Raw genomic sequence first — 21,625 nt, 5'->3', positions numbered from 1 at the left:
AGCCCAGTGAAATCCACTAGGCGAGGGAGGCACTTGACAAAACAGTATTTATTTACATTAATTACATTTTAGATTTACATTATGTAGGCTTGTCAACATTTATATACACAATGTGTATACAGTCATGAGTTTAGTGGTTGTAAGAAATACACAGGCAGTTTGTTCAAGGAGAAGAAATCACAAATTTACATGTCAGCTCTTCAACAGGCCCCTTGACAAAGAATGCCTCCTGATGATGTGAAATCATAAAACATACAACTCCCCCGTAACACTATAATCAGACTGCAGCTGAACAAATCAGATGATTTTGTCATAATCGACCTTTCCGTGTGGCTCTCATTTTTTTCATTTTCCATATCAGCTGTAAACGTGTTGTAATGCTTAGGAGTTTGAATTGCACCATGCACAAAGCTAAAAATGGCACAAGTACACAGTGAGGATGACAAAAGTTGTCAGATTGCAAATCACAACATGAAATCTAATCAAACGCCCAGTGCATTGTTTTACACGCACTTTAAAAGAAAGCAACCATGTAAAATCAATCTCCATAGTGGGATGAAATGTTAAATGGTACTGTATTTCTTCAGTTCATTTGGTTGCTGGACTTCCATCTGCAAAATATCCTCCATGCTTCTTTTTGCTGAAGTCAGTTGATGATGCCAGCAAACGTGTTGACAGGCAGAGGGAGTCGTTTGCTCATGTATTTGCTCAGTCCGACATCCTGGTCTTCTCCCAGGTTCAATTTGGACATGATATTTTTTTGGACGCAATACCCAGGCTCAAGGCAGGGAACGATTTCAATACTGTGGTATGACAATCAGGAGAAACATTTGACTTAGGTACATATAAACTATGATAATGCATAACCATAGCAGTTTTGAAGTAGGAATGGCAGTTTTACTTTTTACAGTTCTAAAATGGATTTGATTTTAGTCTCTTCTTTGTGGAGACCAGTAAACCCAACCATTTAATATTCAGACAATTTAATATTTGACCATGCCTATTTTTTTTTGCCATTTGATAGACGACACATATAAGTTATGTTAAAGGTGATGAATTTGTCCTTACCTCTCCACATCATTGTAAGTCCTTCGACAATCCCTGTCCAACGTAATTCTAAGCGATGACTGACTATCTAGTAAATACATCTTGATGTTGTTGCTTCTGATTTTTAACTCCTGAAAAATGTAGAAAAATTGTTAAAATAATTTTAAAAAAAAGATAACACATTTAATAGGATTTCACATACAGCAGAATTGTTTTTAGCTTTTCCTGGCCATTCCTTCAAGAGGAGCGTCAAACAGTTAAGATCTAGAAGAACAAAAAGAGAACTTTTAAAGACAAAATCAAGCTGAAAATTAATGTTTAATTTAATGAAAAATTCAGAAAGGAATAAACCTTCTTTTGCACTTAATGGTATAGCACTGATGTCAGCGCCTGAGATCCTCATAGGGAGTCCTCTTTCAGTGTCCCGGCCACTTAACGTCACCTACACAAGGGCAATAAGAAACAAGGCATGTACATTTTACACAACACCCATGAAACAATGTAGAAAATTAACAGCACAAAATATGAGGAAAAAAAAACCTCACCTTTTTGTAACTGATTCCGACAAGAGCTCCAGATGCATCTGCTACGCTCTTCTTCTGCTTTTCTGTTTGAGGGACAGTTATGCTGTCAATCACCATTACAGTATGTGAATATATAAGGGATAACTCAGAATCTATGAACTAAAATCACCTCTCATTGGTGCCGAAGAGTGTCTGAGGTCAGGGACATCCACTTCTACATGTGTCAGGAAGACATCTTCCACTGTTTCCTTGGTCATGCTTGAAAAGGTAATCTAATTAAAAAGAAAAAAAACAATTTAGCATGAGCACATTTAATAAGATTATTTTGGGCAAAGTTACCATTGAATTATTCTTAGAACATAGATGGATGGTTGTAAACAGGAGTTAAGCCACTGTTTAACTGATTAATTATTATTACATATTGCAGATACATATTACTTAACTTACAACATAAAATAATATCATAATACCTTAATAAAATAGATGTTGAAGTATACCGGCTGTTGGCCCATTCGTACATAGTAGGAAATGACGTCAGACACAAATGGCTCTTTTGGCCTTAATGGGTCAGTCTGTTTCTGCCACAACAAATAAGTGCATAGTTTAGTTGTGGTGAATTCACTGACTAGGTTTATCCAAATTGGGCATTATTAACTCGAGGGCTGCCATTGACGGTGATAGATGTTCATGCCATCTTGACTGGGAGGGGCTGCCAGCGATCGTTCCAGTCTATCTCGGTCAATGGCACTGAAAAATGATCATTGGCAGTGAATGCATTAATGATAAGTTAATCATCCCAAAAGTTTTTCAGTTTATCAATGACTTTTATAGATGAATCTGTTGCTATAGCTTGTTTTTTTTCTTTGCAATTCATCAATGAATTCTAACACCGTTAATGGCACTGAAGCATGTTCAATGGCAGCGAGTGAGTTAATGCTAAATCAATCAGATGAATAATTTTACTATTAATCCAACCCATACAAATTCATCTGCTGTTACATTTTGCAAATAAACTAATTTTGAGCTCAAACTAGGAATTAAAATGTCAATGGGACTGATACATAATTATTGGAAGCTATTGCAATGCATGTTCAAATTACATAATACATTTTTTTGTGAAAGTATTCTTTATATTACCATGTCAGCCAATTTGGGAATCATACATCCCAAACTGCTGATGTTGCAGTTGTACCATGGGTCCACAATGCTTAAATAGGACCCAAGAGTACACAAACTCTGCTCGGACTGTATATTCTCCTATAAGAGTACGTATGTAAGACAAGAAGAGAAAACACACATTATTGCTAGAGTGATGCACATTCACAAAAACAAAAAAAGATGAGGATGTTGCCTCACTTTGTCAGAAGAGGTAGTGGTAAGCTCTGTGCAAACAGGGATGTAGTAAAACTGTAGGTTGACTTTCATAGTCAGAAATATTCTCCGTGCTTCCCTTTTTCTGCGATGGAAGAAGAGATGGATGAGAAACACAGACGGTTTTCATACTTCAAACTTCAAGATGATGACATTTCCTAGCATAGGTCAACAAAAGTATTTTTAGTCCTTGAATTACTCACTCATTAATTTGCAAACTGTGTGCAACTCTATGCTCATTCTAGCTCTAAACTTCAACTATATCAAATATTGTATCTAAAATACTTTTCTTCTGCTTCATATGTCTTAATTCCAACAGATTTAAATAAAACAAATAGAAGTTAAAACTGTGGAAAAAATGCACTGTATTGACTGCAGATTAGATTTTCTATTCTGTTCAAATTACATTTTACATTTTTTTGGCACAATACAGTGAGCACCACTTGAAATTGCACATTATTACTTATGTAAAATTATACATTGCCAGTCCAGTAAAGTATTTCACTTCCAACACAAGCTACTGTATTTAATATAATCCATCACCTTAAGCAGTAGTAGGCTTTGGCCAGATGACCCAAAATGCTGTCACCCCCCATAATGACAATCCTTGCAGTAAACAGCTTCTGCTGTTTGGAAAAGGGGGTCTGCGTGATATTGCTTCCTGCTCGCCTTTGCAGTGAAGCTTCTTGTCCTCCTACCCTGCTATTCCCAAGCCCTCCTGCATGACCTTCCAAGGTGTCTTGCAACAATGCAACACTGTCCTTCACAGATGGTTTCACTTTAATTCCTCCACGTCGGGACAATCTGACTGCATCTTGCTCACTTTAAAAAAATAACAAACAAAGAAATCATTTACAGGTGTAATTAGCCTGTTTCCCCTCCCAAAATTCCTGTTGTGGCGTCATTTTAATGGCTTAATAAATAATTTTATTTTCATTTTGTCTCAATGTTGTGTGTTTCTAACATCATTCATGTAAAATTGGGACATGTTGATTATTTTGAAAGGGTTTGGTTGGTAGTTTTTTTTAGGACCGTGCAATGAATTAGAGAGAATTTGCATATAAAGTACTGCTCTACTTACAAAAAAATCAAAGTTACGAAACAACTTCAGGAACCATTCCATTTTGTAAGTAGAGGTGACGCTGTACTGAGAATATTGTTTTTAATTGATATTATTTTATGCATTCTACCATTTAGTGGTTTGATCTCGTCAATGGAATTCTTTTACCTCTTACAGGGATCCCAAGATGCAGTCACACTGCTAGAATCAATTGACGCCACCAGCGAAGTATCGCCGACGAGGGGTAGGTCTCTTTCAATACCACTGTCGTTTGACATGACAGAGAAACGGGTCTTGTCGGGTGACATCAGCTCACCAGGCAAGTCACCCAGATCTGGGTCTTCATGCTCTGGGCTCAGGGAAAACTGGTCTGGCGAAGAGCTAGATCGCAGCCACTTGGCCACTTCCCTCCCTGAAATTGAATAGCAAAAATGTAAATGTCCTACTTTGCTAATGTGGACAAAAGAATTGAACTTTGGTATGTACAGTGGCAAATAAAAAAGGGTTGTTCTAACTTGTAAACCTAGTCATCTTTGGGGAAGACACATTTTCTCACTAAGACTCATATACACAATACAAATGATATGAAGATAACTAGAGGAAATGTTTGAATCAAGTTCGATCCGTTTGACCTATGAGCTTTTGTTTTTGGGTCAGATGACTGGTCTGAACAACTTCCTGGAGACCACCCATACTATGCAGGGGCACTCACAGATGTCCAGTTCCTCTGTCCACAGGTGGAAGCTCATCGCAGGGTTAGGAAGGGGGCACTCAAACGCTCCAGCGGAAGAAGTGTCTGCGCAGAGACGCAGATTCAAAGGAAGAGGAAAAGACCAAATGTGTCACAATGACACTCAAAACAAAACAACAATTTCATCGGATAGGTCAGCAAGATGACAGCGGTGACAACAGATTTCCGTAAAAAATACAATTGTTTGAGACATTTGACAGAGGTTGAGCATTTAATTTAAGATTAACTGCATTGTCAGGGCTTTCGACATAAAAAAAACATGTCACTCATCACTTTCAGACCAACAGTGAAAATGTTTGAAGTTTAGGATTCCAAGATTATTTGGGAAACCTATGTTTCATAATTATTTGACTACTACCTAAATATTCCTTATGTGACATTATTTATTATCATATACAGGATTATTGTGTTTAAATTAAAAGATTTGAATGACTTAATGCACATATACATTTTAAGATTTTAACTATTCAAAATAGCATCGAGTTCCACTTGTATTTCTCTTTTAGGTTACATTACATTTTAATTGAAGCTTTAAGTGTTGGGTGAAGTTAAAAGTTAATATTTCCTGCCTTGTTCGTTTGCATTATTCTTATATTTATCATTCTGATGCTTATGTTATTAAATGTTTTTAAAGGCCTTCAGGGTGACATGTCTGTGGTATGCTGTAGATTTTATCAAATGAAATTCCCCAAAAATGCGACTCATGTTTTTTTGTTTTATTTCCATTCTATTGTGTGTTTTTTTCCTAGTCCAACTAATAGTCTGAAAAATACAGTAGCTGCTGTGGTTACTTTGGCTGACCTCTGCTCAAATTGTTTCTGACGATCTTGAACTCTACGGCTCTTGCCTGCGTCATAGAATCTGGTGCATAAGCAAAACTCAAAGCATGGAGTGCTAAACTGAACCTCTTACCTGAGTTCACTGCTGTAATTATGTTGCCGTGCAGCTTCTGAAGATGGCTTTTGGGTGCATTCCCCACCCTGCCGAGACTCTCTTCCGCACACCGCTCTGCAGTCGCCATTACATCCTGAAAATAAGGCTCGACATCTATATCCTGTTCCAAAACACAGAAACGCACGTGGGTTAGAGCATACACAGGAAGATAACTACATCCAGGCTAGGTATTAATAGCGAAGAGGGGAAAGGTTTCGTGTGGGTGGGTTTGTATAACCCCAGCGTGCGTTCTGATCAAGTGTTACTTTTGGCACTTAGCCAATGGAGTAGACCCTCGTTGAGGATGCTGTTTCAACACGTACATAATATTTGAGAACAGGGGCTTTTTAATTTATGGCATAGATGGTGTTTTTGTTCCAACCCATCAAGAGGCATCTTTTCACCAAGTGCAAGTCTTACAAGTGCAATCAGTGGATGCAGTCAGATGCTTATTGTTTTCTGCAAAACCTCATTGGTCAAAATGCTGAAATCAAAAGATTACACTTGAACGATACCAAACAGGTGAAAAAGTATGATCTGGATTGGTTGGAATGAAATCCTGCATCTAGCATTTGTGGAAAACTTTGAAGACCAATGCTGTAAATTAACATTGGCCTGCAAGGACATTTGTGGACTTCAAAAACTTCCCTACAAGTCAATAGGAGACAATACACAAGTAGACACTATAATTCAGCACTGACCTTTAAAGTCTCTGCTAGTTTTTTCCCATTGTACTTTTCTCCTAAATTGGTCTGAATGGAGTGTTGGACCACACGGCGCATGTGATCTATTGGATTTGAAGCTTCAGCTGCTGATTCAATGTCAGCCAATACAACTTGTGCCAGCGAGTCAGAAAAGACCTTTGGATCAGCCACAACAAAAATCCTGCCACACATCAAACATAGTATTCATAATAAACCTCACTGGCCTGACATGTTACAAAGTGGTGCATGCAAACATGCTAAGAAATCATAACAAACCTGTCCTGATAGGGATAATGTTCATTCTTTAGTCTCTGCTCTGCTACCAACATCCTCTGATATAGCAGACCTGCAGGATGAATGAAAAGTCAATCAGAGTATGCAAAAGCACAAAAGATCTACTATATTAATCCCGGGCTGGATCTTAAGGCTGCAAGCAACAGGTGGACTGATAAAACACCTGGAAGGGCGCGCTCAGTTTTTATCCTTCTGGTGTAGCTGAGGCCAACGGTGCAGTAGGGCTGAGGGTAGGTCAACAATCTTTTGCAGAAGTCGTACACTCGCTTGTACAACTCATCCGGGATGTAGGTTGTCTGGGATTTGGATAAATGCGTACAAAAACAAAGTTTATGAGAATTGGGTAATGTTCCTAGGAGAAATAAGAGAGAAATAAATGACCAAGCACATGATAATTAATTAGGATTAATTCCCAAGATTGATATTTGTGTTCTTATGGCAATTTACAACATTTGCATGATCATTATTTTACCTGAATGATGACATACATGAGCGTGTGGAGCAATGGAATGATGTATTCGAGACTGGCCAATCCCTCCGCCTATAGGGAAATAGACTCAAATTAAAATGAAGCTGAAAATTGTTTAAGTAGGAAAGCGCAGTGGTCAATTACCTTCTCAAGCTCTTTTATCAGAACCCACAGCACAGATAAGCTGTTGGCAGGATTGTTCCGAACCTTCTTGTGTAGCGTCCATCTTAGCATCCCTACAAAGACACGTAGTTGAACAAATGAAACTACTGGATGTGTCATTAATCTTGTGTGCCTGAGTTAAATTTGAATATATTAACTGACTAATAGTCAAACACTCCGAAAAGACAGAAAAAAGAGCAGCTGAATGAATAGCATTAAAAGCTTTGAATTTTTATCATTTGTAATAGTCATAATGAATGGTACCTTTGTTAAGACAGTCAGGGGAATGGCGGATGTCTGTTTCTCTAGGCAGCATAGACTGGACGCTGCGGTAAAGTTCTCGCTCTGGAACTGTGGGCAAGCAGCCGGTTGGCGTCACATTGGAGAGGTTAGGTGATGAGCAACAAAGAATATGATTTTATTATTGTTATTTTCAATAATTTCAACAGTTTCCAATTTCCACATTCAGGTACTTACCTTTTGACTCCATGCTGAACCCACAGCCTGTGTTATCCAAAAGGACCTGGCAAGTCATGTCTCTGACACATTATGGGTCTGAAAAGCACCATCACAGAAATGACACTTACAGGAAGTTGTGGCAACTTCAATGTTGAACAGAAAGTGAACATTCAGTTGAGACATTTTGCAGCTAACAGTGAGTACATATAGGTGTTAAATCATGTGAATCCTTTCTGTTTGTTGACACAACCCAACTCATTCATTCCTTCATTTACTGAACCTAACTTATACTAAATATCCAGTAGAGGTGTAAAGGTACACTTAAATGGAAATTTTGGCTTGTATTTTAAGTTCTCGGTTCCGTTAATTTTTGGAACAAAAAACCACTAGGAAAAAAATAGTCAAACAACTGTTCTTTTTTTAAATGTATTACTTGTATAAGGCTTTGAATTTGAGCCACAACATAACAGTATTTATTATTCCATTTAAAATGCTGGGGATCTGTAATCTGTAAATGTGTCAAATACATTGTTGTTTAACAAGGTTATTTTACCTTTTCCATAACTTTTCAAGTATTCTGCAAACTTTTAAACTTTTTAAGGAAAAGCACTGATGAGTGTATTTCTCCAAAATGAAAATCTACTAATGCAACAAGCTGATTCAATTTGAGATAAGAAAAAAAGACAAATTGCCTTCTGTTCAATTTGAAGAGCAATCATAGTGTATTACATAACTCCCAGTATATTTTGTGAGGTATTTGCTCTGTACTTGTGCAATATTTTCAATATTATAGTTTTACTTTTGAAACTAGTCTCATCTATCAGTTCCTTTTACCGTCTTTATCTTTCTACACTTCATGTGGAGGATGAAGATTCCAAGCAGTAGGATACATATAAGATGAAAAGTGCAAAAGACTCTTAAAAAGCAAATAATATGAACGTGGGGAAATATGGCCTTAAGTAACATATGATCCAGAACATACAGTTTGAACCTAAAAAGCCAAGAAAGAGAAATACAAACTTACCACAACTGTCACACAGCCATGCCGGTCCACACACTTTCCTCTCTATGAGAAGATTATTCCAGTCAACGTGTCTGACAACGCTAGTGGAAAGGGGAGGGAGTGATGTAGAAGTGAGCGAGTGAGAGAGAGAGATTGAGGGGAGGTGGCGGGGGAGGCAGTGAGAGTGATACAGATTGCTGAGAAACAAAAAGTTGAAGTTAGGATAACTTGCATACGGTGGAGTTTTAAAAAGCCTGTCATTTCTTGGTTTGTGCTTGAATTCTGTGCATGCACATGTATTAGTATCTCACCTGTTCTTTTCTGTGCTGATTATTTGTGCAAAAACATATATACATTGAAGAGGACTATAAGTCTTGGAATTTTATATGTTAAAGTAATAAGAAAATAAGGAACAATAGTCAAATTAAACGTCTGATATAGTAAAAAAAATATAACTCTTTGCGATAACTATAGCCTAAAAACAGTATACTCAGGTATTAGTAGTCAGAGTGAAAAAAATAAAAGACATAAGTCCCAAACTATGAAAACAAGTGCGACTTATAGTCCAGAAAATACGGTAAATGGTTAATAATACCATTCATGAAAGCTGCTATTTCTAGAAAATTAAGCATGACTCATTACCTCCTTTCTAAAGTTTAATATGCAACTATACACACACACACATACACACATACACACACACACACAAACACTCACACACACAAACACTCACACACACACACACAAGTCTTGCCTGGTCATAGGCCTCGTGTGCACATTGCAAGAGTTTAGTGTGCTGGATTTAGCCATGATCCCAGTAAGAAAAGCAACAGTAAATTACCAATGCTGCCTCAGCAGCTCAACAATGACCACAAGCTTCCGCCTGCTTTCAAAGTTTTACTCCCACAATGGCTCTTTTTATATTTTGCTCACCTCACAAGTTTTCCCTCAGAGGTTTATTTATGTAATGGAACTGCTTCATGCAAGTGGTGTCTTAGTCTTTCCTTAACAAATCATATTCAATTGAATTGAATAGATACAAATGGGTACAAAGTCAAAAGGTTGGAGGATTAATTTATATTTGAATGTTGGAAAAAAAGGTCTGGATTTTCAGAACAATTATTAAAGTAAAAATGGGGTTACAGTCACATACTTGTGCAAAGTTTCAGTTTAGCCACCAACACCACTTGGATTCGTGACAGTGTGCAAGTTGCAGAAGCTGACACGTATACATCACTTCCTCTGTCTAAATGAGTGGGCAGATGATGATGACGAAGACCTGAAGGAGGAGGGGAGGAGGAAAAACAACTTATAAATAGATTCCTAACTAAAAAACAAAAACAAGAAGAGACCTTTCAGACTATTAGGCGTTTTTGTGTACTTATTTCTGCACATTTTCAAACATGTCAAATTTTCATTCATTTTCAGAGCCACTCATACTTACGAGGGTCGTAAGGGGGGACGGGGGGTGCTGGAGCCTATCCAAACTGAATTCGGGCACAGAGTGGGGGACACTCTGAATCGGTGGCCAACCAATCGCTGGGCATAAACCATTCAATCATGACGATTTTCTATGTATAACACAAACAAAAAGATCATTATTTTGGTCCTTGCTAAAAATGTTCTTGCTGTCTAGTCTTTTTAGATATGTGTCACCCCAATAAAATCCAAATCCACATACACTACAAATTCATTATTTCATTTTCACATTTGCAGGATCTATGGAGAGTTGTTTTCATGCTTATTACTTAGCCACTGCCCCAGTGTGCATGATCGGATCATGCCTGTTTTTTTTCCTTCAATGGCCTGTGGAGGCAATTATTATTATGTTCTATAATCTCTGTTTGGCAACCAGCAGCCAGGCAAATGTGCTGTTTGACCTAGTGAATGAACTTCTGCGACATAGAATATATCCAATGAAGTGGATGAATATAGGATGGAAAATTCTGTAAATATGGTAACATGGTAAAGAAGACATTACTGTAGTATCCCTCATGTTTCTTCCCACTTGATTTGAATGCCTCTCATTTTCTTCTGGTCGAGGACTATTTACAGTGATTCAGTTCCTCACGGCCACTTGATTGCTGCCGCCAACAGTCGCCATACGTGTGGCCAGTGACTAACAATGCAGTCGATTAGAAAATAGAAACGCTTGTTTCCGCTCTGTCGTGCTTAAGACGCCTTGGAAAACAGGAAGGAGCTGACAGCAATGCATGGAAGTGCGCTCGCAGAGTAACGAAGTGCCTTTCCTTGAGTGGAAATCCCCAAATGAGGAATGGATTTAGAATGTATCAAGATAGCTGTCTTAACCTGTAAATAGATACATATACCCCTATTTTTTGTGTGTGACTGTTTCGGTGTGTGCAAGCCAATGTGTGAAAACTGGGTCAAATTTATATTTAGGTGACAGTCTAATTTAGCTCAGCACTGTTATTTAGTTAAAAAGTCATAAGTGGTTTTACACAAAAGTAAAATACATTGTTATTAGTATGAGAAAGACATCAAATATTTAGGGTGAGAAAATGATTCATTCATTTTTGTACTGCTTATCGTCATAAGGTTCGCGAGGGGTGCCGGGGCCTATCCCAGTCAACTATGGGTACAAGGCGGGGGGGGGGGGGGGGGGGGGTTCCACCCTGTTATGGTTTGCCAGTCAATCATAGTTTATCAATTATGCTAATGAATAGCTTGAAAACATTCATTTTCTCAACTGTTTATCCTCACTTGGGTCGCAGGGGGTGCTGAAGCCTATCCCAGTTGTCTTCAGGCACTGTGAATGAATGATCTTAACATTAAATGTGATTTCACAAAAGTATTATTGATGCCAAACCCGCATTTTTTTAGAGGAGCTCCGCCGTGTGTCTACTAAAACTCTCCAATTGTTTCTGAAGTGTTCAAGTGAAAGGATACGCATTGCCTGGAGTCTTATGCAGACACAGTAGTGCTCTTGTTGTTGAAAATAGAGAATGTCAAACTTTTGCTATGATGTTCTTGTGACTAGATCATTGAGAGGAATATGTTTTATGAGAAAAGCAGTGTTGTAGTGCTTGTGAGTTTGTTAGTACGAGTGGACCCTGAAGTGCAAACCACTGGCAAAGAACATTGTATGTGCTTTTTTTGAACCAAGGTCACAGGGTGCAGTGATACAGACATTCCCAAAAAATGCATACATACAACAAAAAATGCATTGGCTGGGGAAACAGGTGCATGCTTTATCATGAAAAAAAATCTGAATCTTCGTGAATTTTGAAGTCGACAAGGAACAGATATGGATCAATGTTCTTCAAAGCTAGTAGAACCCGTCAATTTCTCAACTCAGTATTCTTTCCAGGAAAATAAAAACAAAGTAGCCCTTTCAAACACAAAAAATAAGTCTAAAAATCACACAAAAATTGCACAAAGTAATGATTTGGTTAGCCTAATGTTGTTTTGCACACAATTTCAGGAAAACAAGTCAATTTGAGCCAATAAAATCCACCAGATCCAAACATGAGATAAAGCAGCACATAATTCCCATACAGAATTTGCTATTCTTTCTATTCTTCTCTTCACTGCATTGGCTGGCACAAAATCACATGAAAACCTATTAAATTATGAACTTTTTATCACCCAACCATAAAAAAACATCACAATTGTCCTGTAAATGTGTGGCCTTATTCTTAATTGGTGACTCCATCAAAAGGTTTAGTACAGGGGTGAATAAGCTATGGCTCGCGAGCCAGACATGTCTCTTTTGGTGGGTGCATACGGCTCGCTGATAACAAGTAAGGCTCCCGACCCTTTTTCTAGTTCAAACAAACTACATTGCTACTTATTCAGAAAAAAAGATGCTTACTTTATCATTACTTTACATGAATAGTGGTTGACCGATTATCAGCTGGTCGATAAATGGACATTTTTGCCCAATATTACCCAGGCACTGAAATCAAGTGTCTGATTGGTCAAGATTCAAGACAGAACTTTTGGCAGCAAGTCTCTTTATTTAACGAGCAGTGAAGCATGACTGTCAAATAAACAGCACGCAGCATGCCTCTTAAAGCCAACAGGAGGCCGGACAATAAAATAAGGAAGCAGAAGGAAATGCTGCTGTGCTTTTAGATTTTAAAAGACACAACAGAGCACAGTGGGTGGGGTGTTCCAATCACATCTGGCCCTCTTATCAAAAACGCCTTTATTATGTCAGGAGGGACAACATATAAACAAGTACCTCTCGGGTCTTCCTCTGTAATGTTTCATATGAACAATTCTTCAATTACAAGAGAAAATCCCCAAATAACATAAATAAATATAAATTATTTATGATGGTGTAGAGCAGAGGTGGGAAACCTATGGCTCAGGAGCCTTATTTGGCTCGTTTGATGGGTGAATATGGCTCTATGGTAAACTGTGAGGTAATATATGTAAACTACTGATGAGAGAGCCGAGGTTCACTCACCTGACTTTGGTGCGGGCAGGGGCGGGCTCAATTCCTGCTGGTGGCATGTCTGTGCGAATGGTCATCTGTCTTCCTATGTGCCTTATGGCAAATTGGCGACCAGTCAAGGGTGTAGTATGCCATTCGCCCGAAGTCAACTGGGATAGGCTACAGCAAACCCCAGAAGATGCACCGTATGGAAGATAAACAAATTCCTCATTTATCCTGGAACCCATCAGACATCAATCCTGCGCTTGCCAGCATCAAAATCAGGCAAGTGAACCACTACATCACCAGGTGACCATTTATATATTGATTGATTGATTCATTCATCCTATTATGCATGGTTTTCGAATATGGGAAGAAACCGGAGGAATCTGAGAAAACCCACGCAAGCCACAGGTGACCGTCAGAACTGTGAGGCCGACATCCTCACCCCTCTCAGCCCTCATATACTTAAATTTATGAACGTGTTCAATTTTCAATTAATCTATAAAACACCCCAAAAATAAATGACACATTAAAATAGATCTGACATACTTGCGTGAGGATGACGATGACGGTCTACATCACAGGTGATTACAGAAAGGGCCAAGTGGGTGCAGATTTTCCGCCCTACTGTAACAGCGAAGACATCTAGGCCAATGAGGAGGTCTGCTGGAAGAAGTAGCACATGATTGCAATCAAATGATTAGTTGCAAAAGAACAGATTGGTGAAAAGGTGCCGTCTTGACAGCGTTCTTTAAATTAGAGCCATTTCCGTACTTGTTTCATTCAAGATTTGGATTTCAATTTATTATACATGAGTAGACAATTCAGAAAGAATTATAAACTCAGTAAGAACAATTGAAATGTATTTATAAAACACAGGTCACCAACTTGAAAGTACCGTATTATTAATTTGAACATTTTATAGTGCTTCATAAAGTTCTTGACGTAAGAAAAAAAAATCAGTGTGAGGAATAATTATTTGACGTTTTCCTCTCACAGGTCATTTTTCATATGGAAAGTGCATACCTTGAGTTCAAATAAATGTTTTAAACAAACACAAATGTGCATTCAAACTACTACTTTTTAAGAAAAAGAAAGGGAAAAAAAGAAAAAGGCAAATCAATGTTAACACAACGTATAAAAATATACAAACATGGGTACAATATCATTACTTGTGGGGAAGTGGCTCAACCAAAACCCAAATTTGGGACACTATCGCCCTCTGTTGCATAGATTTACACTTACACCGTCTATAAATTCATCTCCAAGGCCTGGGAAAATCTCTCCCTCCACCACGCGGTCACAAAAAGCAAAATATGAGCTATTTATTCTTTGCAAATATCAGAATGTTTAGGGCAAGGCTCCACTGAAGGTGACTATGGGAAGACAGAGAAGGGAGCAAAATTTCGGGTGCAGTGGCTGAATTTGAGCCGACATCTCGGCCCGTCGTTGCCTCCAATCTAATGAGCTGTCAGGTTTGGAGCAAACTGAGACGTCACACCTACAGAACGACAGGCAGGCGGAGGCTTTTAGAGATGAGTAGAAGATCTCATTTTTGTCATTTTAAATTCAATTCTGACACAACTAATCATCAGATTGCAACACTGAATGTTTTTAATGTTCTTTTTTTCTTACCTAATGACACCTTGTAGTACCTTCTTCTCATCCTGGTCCAGACATACAGCAAAGGTTGTCTCTGCAGCGCCGCTGATCTGCACTTTGTCCACTTTGACTTCGGTCAAACTCATGTGCTGTTTGAAAGACGAGATAACGCAATGATTTTCATTATGTCCCAAAAACACATACACTAATGACATGGCTAGGACTTGTGAAACATCTGAGAGTGGTCATAGATTTATCAGAAAATAACATTGCTCAAAAGAAATCAAGGTAGAGCTCTTTAAATGGCATGAAATTTCTTCATCCCAGAGTTAAAAACTATACTGTTCTCATTCTCACCATGTTGTAGCTCTTCTTGCTTTTCCCATTTTGCCTTTTAAGAACATCTGTCATGCTGAGCTGTAGGCACTCCAACTGGGAGTCTGACAGTGGCACAAGCATATCCAGTTGTGTTTTTTATTTATTTCTATACATGTTCAAGAAACAGGTGAAAATACAGTATGCCTGTCATTTAAGAGAACCCACCTAGCTCTTCAGGATTCTTGCAGGCTTTGGTCAAGTTAACGGATGTGCACATTTTAGATTCTCTTTTGTACTGGTTCCTCCCACTAATCACCACCTGGTTAATAGAGGGGAATAACTATTATTAGATGGGGATAAAGAAATTTAGTTTAATCGTGACAGGAAAAGAGTTAATACAAAGACAATAGAGTCTTACCCTATTGTACACGATGTCTAGCTGAAGAGGCACGGCCTCTCGATCACCATCGATACCAAATCGTTTGCTGGCAGTGCCTAGGTAGGGTAAATGGATTATTAAAGTATATTCAGGTCAAGGAGTATGAAGTGTTGCAGTTGGATATGATTTTACTTCTGAACTGAAAACACTCATTTCTGAAACACATTGAAATTAAGGAATCATGATTAATCTGGGTGGACTGGCAGCCGAGTGGTTAACATGCCGGCCTCATAGTTCTAGGGTCAATGCTTTAGTATATAAGCTAATGTATTTTTTTTTTGTCTTTAGCCAAAATTGAATGGGAAAAAAAAACAAATAAATACTTTCTCAGGCCTCTCCATCAAACGTGCTTGCCTCATGTTTACTTCTATGTAAAGACAGCGCTGGATTGTGAGAAATGTGATTTGTGAAATAAAACAAAAACAAAAATAATTCCCCCTTTTCTACGTCAACATGTGGTAGTTTTACTTCCGCAAGGAACTCAAACGCGTCCATTGTGGTGACAAACACAACAACAACAACAAAAAACGGAACTGTGGTATCCTGTTAATGTGAGATGTTTCTCTGTTGTAAATGGTGTGACCCTTACACAACAACTACTCACATATTGCACAGCATAGAGGTGAGTCATTATTTGTCAGCTACTCACTCACCCATAGCCTTGATGGCTCTGGTCCCTGCAGTGTGACCCAACTCAAGGGAATGGACGAACACCTCTGTCCGTCTCTCTCCACTGGCAAGTGTCAACTACAACAGGAAGAAATGAAGAGTACAGATGCAAAAGCAGGCACATTTTTTTGTATGAATTGAGAAGATGTTTTTTTTAATCCTGAATCTATAGAAATATATTTCTTATTGAGGTATATTTGCTAGTAAGATAATAAGGAATAAACAAGCTAAGAGGATAAAATTAATCAAATCCAATCGCTAAGATCTTCAAAAGCTGACAAGACCAAAATGCTCTCATCACAAAAAAGGTTTCAATGAATTGGTAAGCATAATGCTTTGTGAATTAAAACTAATAACAGATGAAGTTCCTAGAGCTGCAGTCTATTGTAAACACTCATTAGTGTATACCTAAATTAACTTTAAACTATGTAGGTGTGTTTATACGTATATCAAACCTCAGCTTGGTAGAGTTGAATCAGAGCAGGCCGTGCTGCATAACGGCAATAATAGAGGACGAGGTCAGCGAGGATGGGGAGCCGTTGCTCATAGGAGCTGTCATACGAATCGGATTCGGTCTTGGATGTTTGCTGTAGGACATTTTTGATAACAGCATTAAAAAATCTGCAAGTCCACCATCACACTGGAACAACGCAGGCTTTATTTCAGTGGTTAGTACCTGACATACGATGTTGGCAGGCAAATGAAGCAAGCTGAGAGTGTTTCTTTCGTACCAGGGATCCAACATCCCAAGCAGATGAGCAATGTCATTGGTGCTGTTTTCGGATCCATTCAGACTGACAACATCCTATCAGAGGTGAAAGCAACAATAATTTACTTTGATACAATTTATTTGAACCATTTCATCCACAAATTATGAATTTCTGTTTCTTGAATCAATACATTACAATATTTTAGGACAGGGGTCTCAAACTTGCAGGCCGAGGGTCAATAGTGGAGAGAGTATTTCTACTTACATTCAATCCTTTTGGGGTGGGAGAGGCGACACCAATTTGTCCCTCTGGTGAGTCTCTTTTAACAGGCATAAAGTAGAACTGTATGTTGAAGGTCCGGCTAAGACGAGGACAAGTACTTTCTTTTTGTCTCAGGCTGTTGTAAGCCCGTGCCAGCTTGCCGGCGACATGGTCAGCACCAAAAACCACCACCCTCAGTGTTGTACTTTTCTCGTCCTCATCGCAGCTGAGGATGGGCCTCCTTCTAAAGCAAACCTGCCTGACGGTCTCATTTTGCGGTGCCTGGCAGGACGAGGGCTCTGGACTGCGTAGTTGCACGTGATGAGGGAGCGAATTTGAACGAATTTCCCGCACCACCGAGAAGTCTTTGGATTCTGTGTATCCCAAACTTTTGGCCCGGTTTAATGACCTCTTGGGTTTACGAAGAAGGCGGTACAAGTGCTGGCTGAGCCGAGCTGGAGATTTTGCAGGCTTCGGCGAGCTGATTGAGTCGTCAGAGTCCTCGAAAAAGTCACTGTCTGCTCCAGAGTTGAACGACGGAGCGTAAGACTCCGACACCATGGATAAGGTGTCATGTCCCTCATCGTCCTCTATATCCACCTCATCTTCATCCTCCTTCAATGTTAAGTTCTGCTGGTCGTGCTCCAACAATGTGTTAAGGACATCTGTTGGTATAAAATACGTGCATTTATTGCCCATCAGTACTTGGTGTTTGGATACATATATATCTTTTTTTTTATTTAATAGGTGACACAATATGTACAAGTCTGGTTTTGTACCTGATGCCCAGGCTGTAAAACCAAATCAGAAATCATTTCAGAACCACTTACACTGTGAGGCAGACGTGCTAACCACTCGCCCACCCTACCACCCATCTTTTTTAATATCATCCCCTTAACAGAATAATAATTTACCAAAGTTATCTTTTTCCCAGTGGAACATGCGACATTTGGCTGTAGGGATTGGGAGTGTCTGTAGCATTCCTATTGGGAGAAACATAAATAAAGGCAATCAACAAACATAACAGTAATATTGGCAAATTATTTTTGAGGGTTTTTTTGGTCATTTTACCATCAGACTTTATTCCACTGGATGCAGGGATATGGAGCCTTTCCCTTAACAGTTCGAGTTCCTGTATAACATGACTGCGTGATTCCATAGGATCAGTCATGGCTGCAGCGGTCTCTAACACAGCACTGATTGTGGAGAACATCTCACCCAGTTCAACAACATCTTTTGCCTGCACAGATTCATCATGTTTTCATCATTGCAGTTTTAAGTGTTTTATGATAACAATAAAACACAATCAAGGTCCTAAAAATAAATTACAAACAAGTATTTTTGTAATTATTGTGTATTATCTAATGTCTTTTCATTACATGTTAGCAAAAAAAAAAACCTTGTAAGTGACATGAAATTTTAAATTTCATGTCCACTTCCAATTAATTGTGAATATGTTCAATGGAATATTCCATACAACTTTTTAAATTAACTGATTATCTCAAGGTTGTACGGCCTTTTTCTAAATAGCAATGGCCTAGATTAAAAAAAATAACCTCTAATTTATACTTTTTAAAGACTCATTTACTACCATTAATGGTTATAGATGTTAAACAGGCAAACTGACTGGTAAACCTGGTTTTACTGAATACTTACTTGCAAGGTTGCATGGATGGTGCATAGAGGATACTTAGTGCCGAGCGTGGACTGGAAGGCATGTTTGATGAGGGTGATGTAAGTGTCTTTCTCCGAGTGCTCCACGCAACTGAGCTGCTCCGCCACTGAAAGAAAGTCAGCAGGCACCTCGCTCGAGTTCATAAGTAGCACCGTCCTGCAGCAACAAAAGACAGCAAATAAAGACAAGAATGATTCTAAGTGGCATAATTATGTCCAATTCCTCCTGCAATCTGCTGCCCACCGATTCAGGGTGTCCCCTGCCTGGTTTCCTTAGTTACCTGAGACAGGGTCCAGCAACCCCCTTATGTGTATAAGCAGTTCATATAATGAATGAATGAAAAGAATATTACACTGTTCATAGAGGGTGTATTGGCCAATTAAAAATTAGGCAATATTCAGTAAATAATACATCAGAAGGGGAAAAAATGACCTCTAAAATGAACTCTAACTATATAAGAGTTGGCGCCGGTCAAAAGAATGTCAGTATGAGGATTACACTGCTTTATGTGGACCTACATGGTCTTTGAGGCCTGACTGTTGGTGTTCAGGTCTTGCTCTTCTCGCACCAGTCTCTGAAAGGAAATCCCTTTGAGGAAGAGAAATATATATATTTTTTTTAATAATTTCAAGAATAGATTGAATTTTGGAAGTAGTAAATACCTGGAGCCTTCATCTCCAGCTGTAGCGTGGAGAGCAGGTTTCGACACACACTGCAGTAAGGCTCAGGCCACGTGATGAAGGCACGGAATACCTCCATGGCTTTTTCCAGAAGCTCTGTTTCTGGAGCACAGTAAGGTGTCTGGAAAAGATCGAAAACATATTTTGTTGTTCTTTTGTTTATTAACCATCTTTGGGCCAAAGACACCCTGTCAAAACCCGTGACGGCAATGCAAAATAAAAGTTAGAGGATCTTTTGGATGACTTGTGAACTGCTAAAAGGAAAACAATAATTACCAGTGTGGCTTAATCAAGAAAATGAAAAGAGCAATGGGCGAATAATAAATAAACAGAATGTGAGGATTAAAATGGGATGATATGATGAGGTATTTGTACCTGCAGCAGCGTGGAGGTGAACATGATGGCAAGCGCCGGCACCAGCTCATACTGACATCTTTCCTGCACCTGTACACATTGACAGGAACACTCACTGTTTATTCATGGACTTTTGTGTCAGTTGTTTTGTTTGACTTCTTTACCTCTTTGGTCTTCCTCAGTATTTGGTGCAAGAGGATGATGGAGTTATCAGGGTCCCTCTTGACCAGCTCCTCAAGACTCCAGCGGTTCATTGACTGGCCAACGGAGCACATCAGTACTGGAATGGAACCATTTCAAATGAAATATGCAATTGGAGGCAGGTATGCATAGAGAGTAATTGCAAATGTTCATTGTTTTTGGAAGATAATCATGATATTTCTCTTTCAACTATATAATATCCAAACAGTACAATTTTTAGATTAAATCGATTTTGTTTGTCCAGAATGCAGCAGATGGGGGACATCCCGAATTAGATTCCAGTAAATCGCAGGCCACAACAAAACAGTCAAACACTCACACTCACCCACATAGCCTGCACCAAGCCAATCTCTTTAGAGTAATTGCAGTAATTGCATGTGAACTCAGGTGTTACATACCGAGTTGGTACCACAAGAAAAAATACTTTGGAAGTCCCTGTGGCGTGCACACATCATACAGCGCTTCCTGTATGATGCTCACTCACTCACCCACGCAAACTTTTTGTCATTGCCATCACTTCCACCCAAATGTCTGCTGTTTTCCACTACGAGAACCTTTACCTCGATAAAAATGACGTGTTAATGCACACACACACAAGTGTACCTACCATCCCAGCGATGTGCTGATGTTGGACTATGTCTCAGTCCATCCAGACATCGGTCCAGAGCGTGCTGGATCCTGTCCTCAGTGCAAGAGGTGTGCTGCATGTTGCCTCACGCTCTCTGTAGACAGATCATGATGATTAAATATGGCAATATGATAAACACCTCGTCATTCAATTCTTCTGTGGAAGCTGTAATACTTCCTCACATGACACGCCACATACAAATATCGCCTGTTAACGACAGAAAAAGGGGATGTTTTTTTCCTTTTAAAGCACACATTAGTGCTTGTGTTGCTGTTATGTTACCATAGTTCCTATAATGTCACCGTTCTCTCCAAAACCAATGCTTACTGAACAAAATTTATACTTGGATTTTTGTAGCCTGGACCATACATTTTACTGCGAAGCTGATCATCATAAACAATACTGTGCGTTTTGGAGTGGGCCAAAGAGTCATGATTATATCAATGAAATTCATTTAACACATAATAGCTATTGTTTTTTAATCATATTTCTGAAGTATAAAGGTCATGGAGGAGGGTTTAAGGTGAGTGAGAAAAACTATAGCATTACTGTAGGTTTTTATCATAAAGTACTATATTTTGGTTGGCCCACGTCCTTTGTGCGTATGGGAAAGTTCACAAGCATTTAGTCATAATGAACCAGTTGACTATTGTATGAAGGTTGCAAATGAAAAGGAGCAAAGGGGTTTCACGTCTATTTTCGAGCTCTGCCAGCTGCATTACAGGGTCAAGACAATTGTGTCCCTTTGCTAACATTAAAGTTCATAACTTCCAATTTGAGTGCACTGTCTTTACAGCAACATGTCTGAAAGATATGGTGCAAAACCATGAAAAGTACCAAAAACCAACAACATATTTCCAGGCAGAAAAACATTCTAAATCGTCAGCGTGATTTTAAATGATCATT

At 38.9% G+C, this 21,625-nt stretch overlaps 2 protein-coding genes and 1 long non-coding RNA gene across 4 annotated transcripts; all 3 read right to left on the bottom strand.

The window, feature by feature from the left end:
• Positions 1-29: 29 nt before the first annotated feature.
• Positions 30-8,898, bottom strand: pik3r6 (phosphoinositide-3-kinase regulatory subunit 6). 2 transcript variants are annotated; one of them, XM_077719813.1, is made up of 21 exons: positions 8,799-8,898; positions 7,793-7,870; positions 7,580-7,666; positions 7,298-7,389; positions 7,157-7,225; positions 6,848-6,980; positions 6,667-6,736; positions 6,388-6,571; positions 5,666-5,807; positions 4,715-4,798; positions 4,171-4,414; positions 3,486-3,764; positions 2,928-3,027; positions 2,709-2,828; positions 2,042-2,149; positions 1,741-1,843; positions 1,593-1,654; positions 1,399-1,489; positions 1,250-1,311; positions 1,069-1,178; positions 30-803 (listed from the first exon to the last, which is right to left on the bottom strand). In XM_077719813.1, the coding sequence occupies exons 2-21, from the start codon at positions 7,848-7,850 to the stop codon at positions 647-649; spliced, it is 2,355 nt and encodes a 784-aa protein (XP_077575939.1). In that variant the 5' UTR covers positions 7,851-7,870; positions 8,799-8,898; the 3' UTR covers positions 30-646. The 2 variants fall into 2 exon arrangements, with proteins under 2 accessions (XP_077575939.1, XP_077575940.1); XM_077719814.1 differs by having other exon boundaries at positions 2,042-2,143.
• Positions 8,899-10,235: 1,337 nt separating this feature from the next.
• Positions 10,236-13,845, bottom strand: LOC144197648 (uncharacterized). Its single transcript, XR_013326561.1, has 3 exons — positions 13,732-13,845; positions 13,213-13,359; positions 10,236-10,348 (listed from the first exon to the last, which is right to left on the bottom strand). It is a non-coding gene; the product is annotated as an uncharacterized LOC144197648 (long non-coding RNA).
• Positions 13,846-14,062: 217 nt separating this feature from the next.
• Positions 14,063-20,818, bottom strand: pik3r5 (phosphoinositide-3-kinase, regulatory subunit 5). The gene is made up of 17 exons (XM_077718963.1): positions 20,699-20,818; positions 20,055-20,170; positions 19,912-19,980; positions 19,519-19,657; positions 19,375-19,444; positions 18,838-19,012; positions 18,253-18,421; positions 18,096-18,164; positions 17,185-17,846; positions 16,887-17,015; positions 16,666-16,797; positions 16,195-16,288; positions 15,521-15,597; positions 15,328-15,421; positions 15,142-15,224; positions 14,818-14,933; positions 14,063-14,683 (listed from the first exon to the last, which is right to left on the bottom strand). Exons 1-17 carry the CDS (start codon positions 20,796-20,798, stop codon positions 14,533-14,535), a joined length of 2,445 nt encoding a protein of 814 aa, XP_077575089.1. The 5' UTR covers positions 20,799-20,818; the 3' UTR covers positions 14,063-14,532.
• Positions 20,819-21,625: the final 807 nt, after the last annotated feature.

This window comes from Stigmatopora nigra, chromosome 6 (assembly GCF_051989575.1).
Source record: "Stigmatopora nigra isolate UIUO_SnigA chromosome 6, RoL_Snig_1.1, whole genome shotgun sequence".
In the NCBI taxonomy this organism is placed as follows: Eukaryota; Metazoa; Chordata; class Actinopteri; order Syngnathiformes; family Syngnathidae; genus Stigmatopora; species Stigmatopora nigra.
The sequence above is the reverse complement of the archived record's forward strand: the minus strand, read 5'-3'. Positions and strand labels throughout refer to the sequence as shown.

What these genes read in the sequence shown, in the direction of transcription:
- pik3r5 (XM_077718963.1), bottom strand. Translation starts at nt 20,798, where the DNA reads ATGCAGCACACCTCTTGCACTGAGGACAGGATCCAGCACGCTCTGGAC. An exon ending in CCATCCATGCAACCTTGCAA is followed by an intron (nt 18,422 to 18,837) that starts GTAAGTATTCAG and finishes GAATCTGTGCAG; the next exon opens with GCAAAAGATGTTGTTGAACT. An exon ending in TTCAACTCTACCAAGCTGAG is followed by an intron (nt 16,289 to 16,665) that starts GTTTGATATACG and finishes TTCCTGTTGTAG; the next exon opens with TTGACACTTGCCAGTGGAGA.
- pik3r6 (XM_077719813.1), bottom strand. Translation starts at nt 7,850, where the DNA reads ATGACTTGCCAGGTCCTTTTGGATAACACAGGCTGTGGGTTCAGCATG. An exon ending in TCTTGGGATCCCTGTAAGAG is followed by an intron (nt 3,765 to 4,170) that starts GTAAAAGAATTC and finishes ATTTTTTTAAAG; the next exon opens with TGAGCAAGATGCAGTCAGAT. An exon ending in TTCCCAAATTGGCTGACATG is followed by an intron (nt 2,150 to 2,708) that starts GTAATATAAAGA and finishes TTGTTGTGGCAG; the next exon opens with AAACAGACTGACCCATTAAG.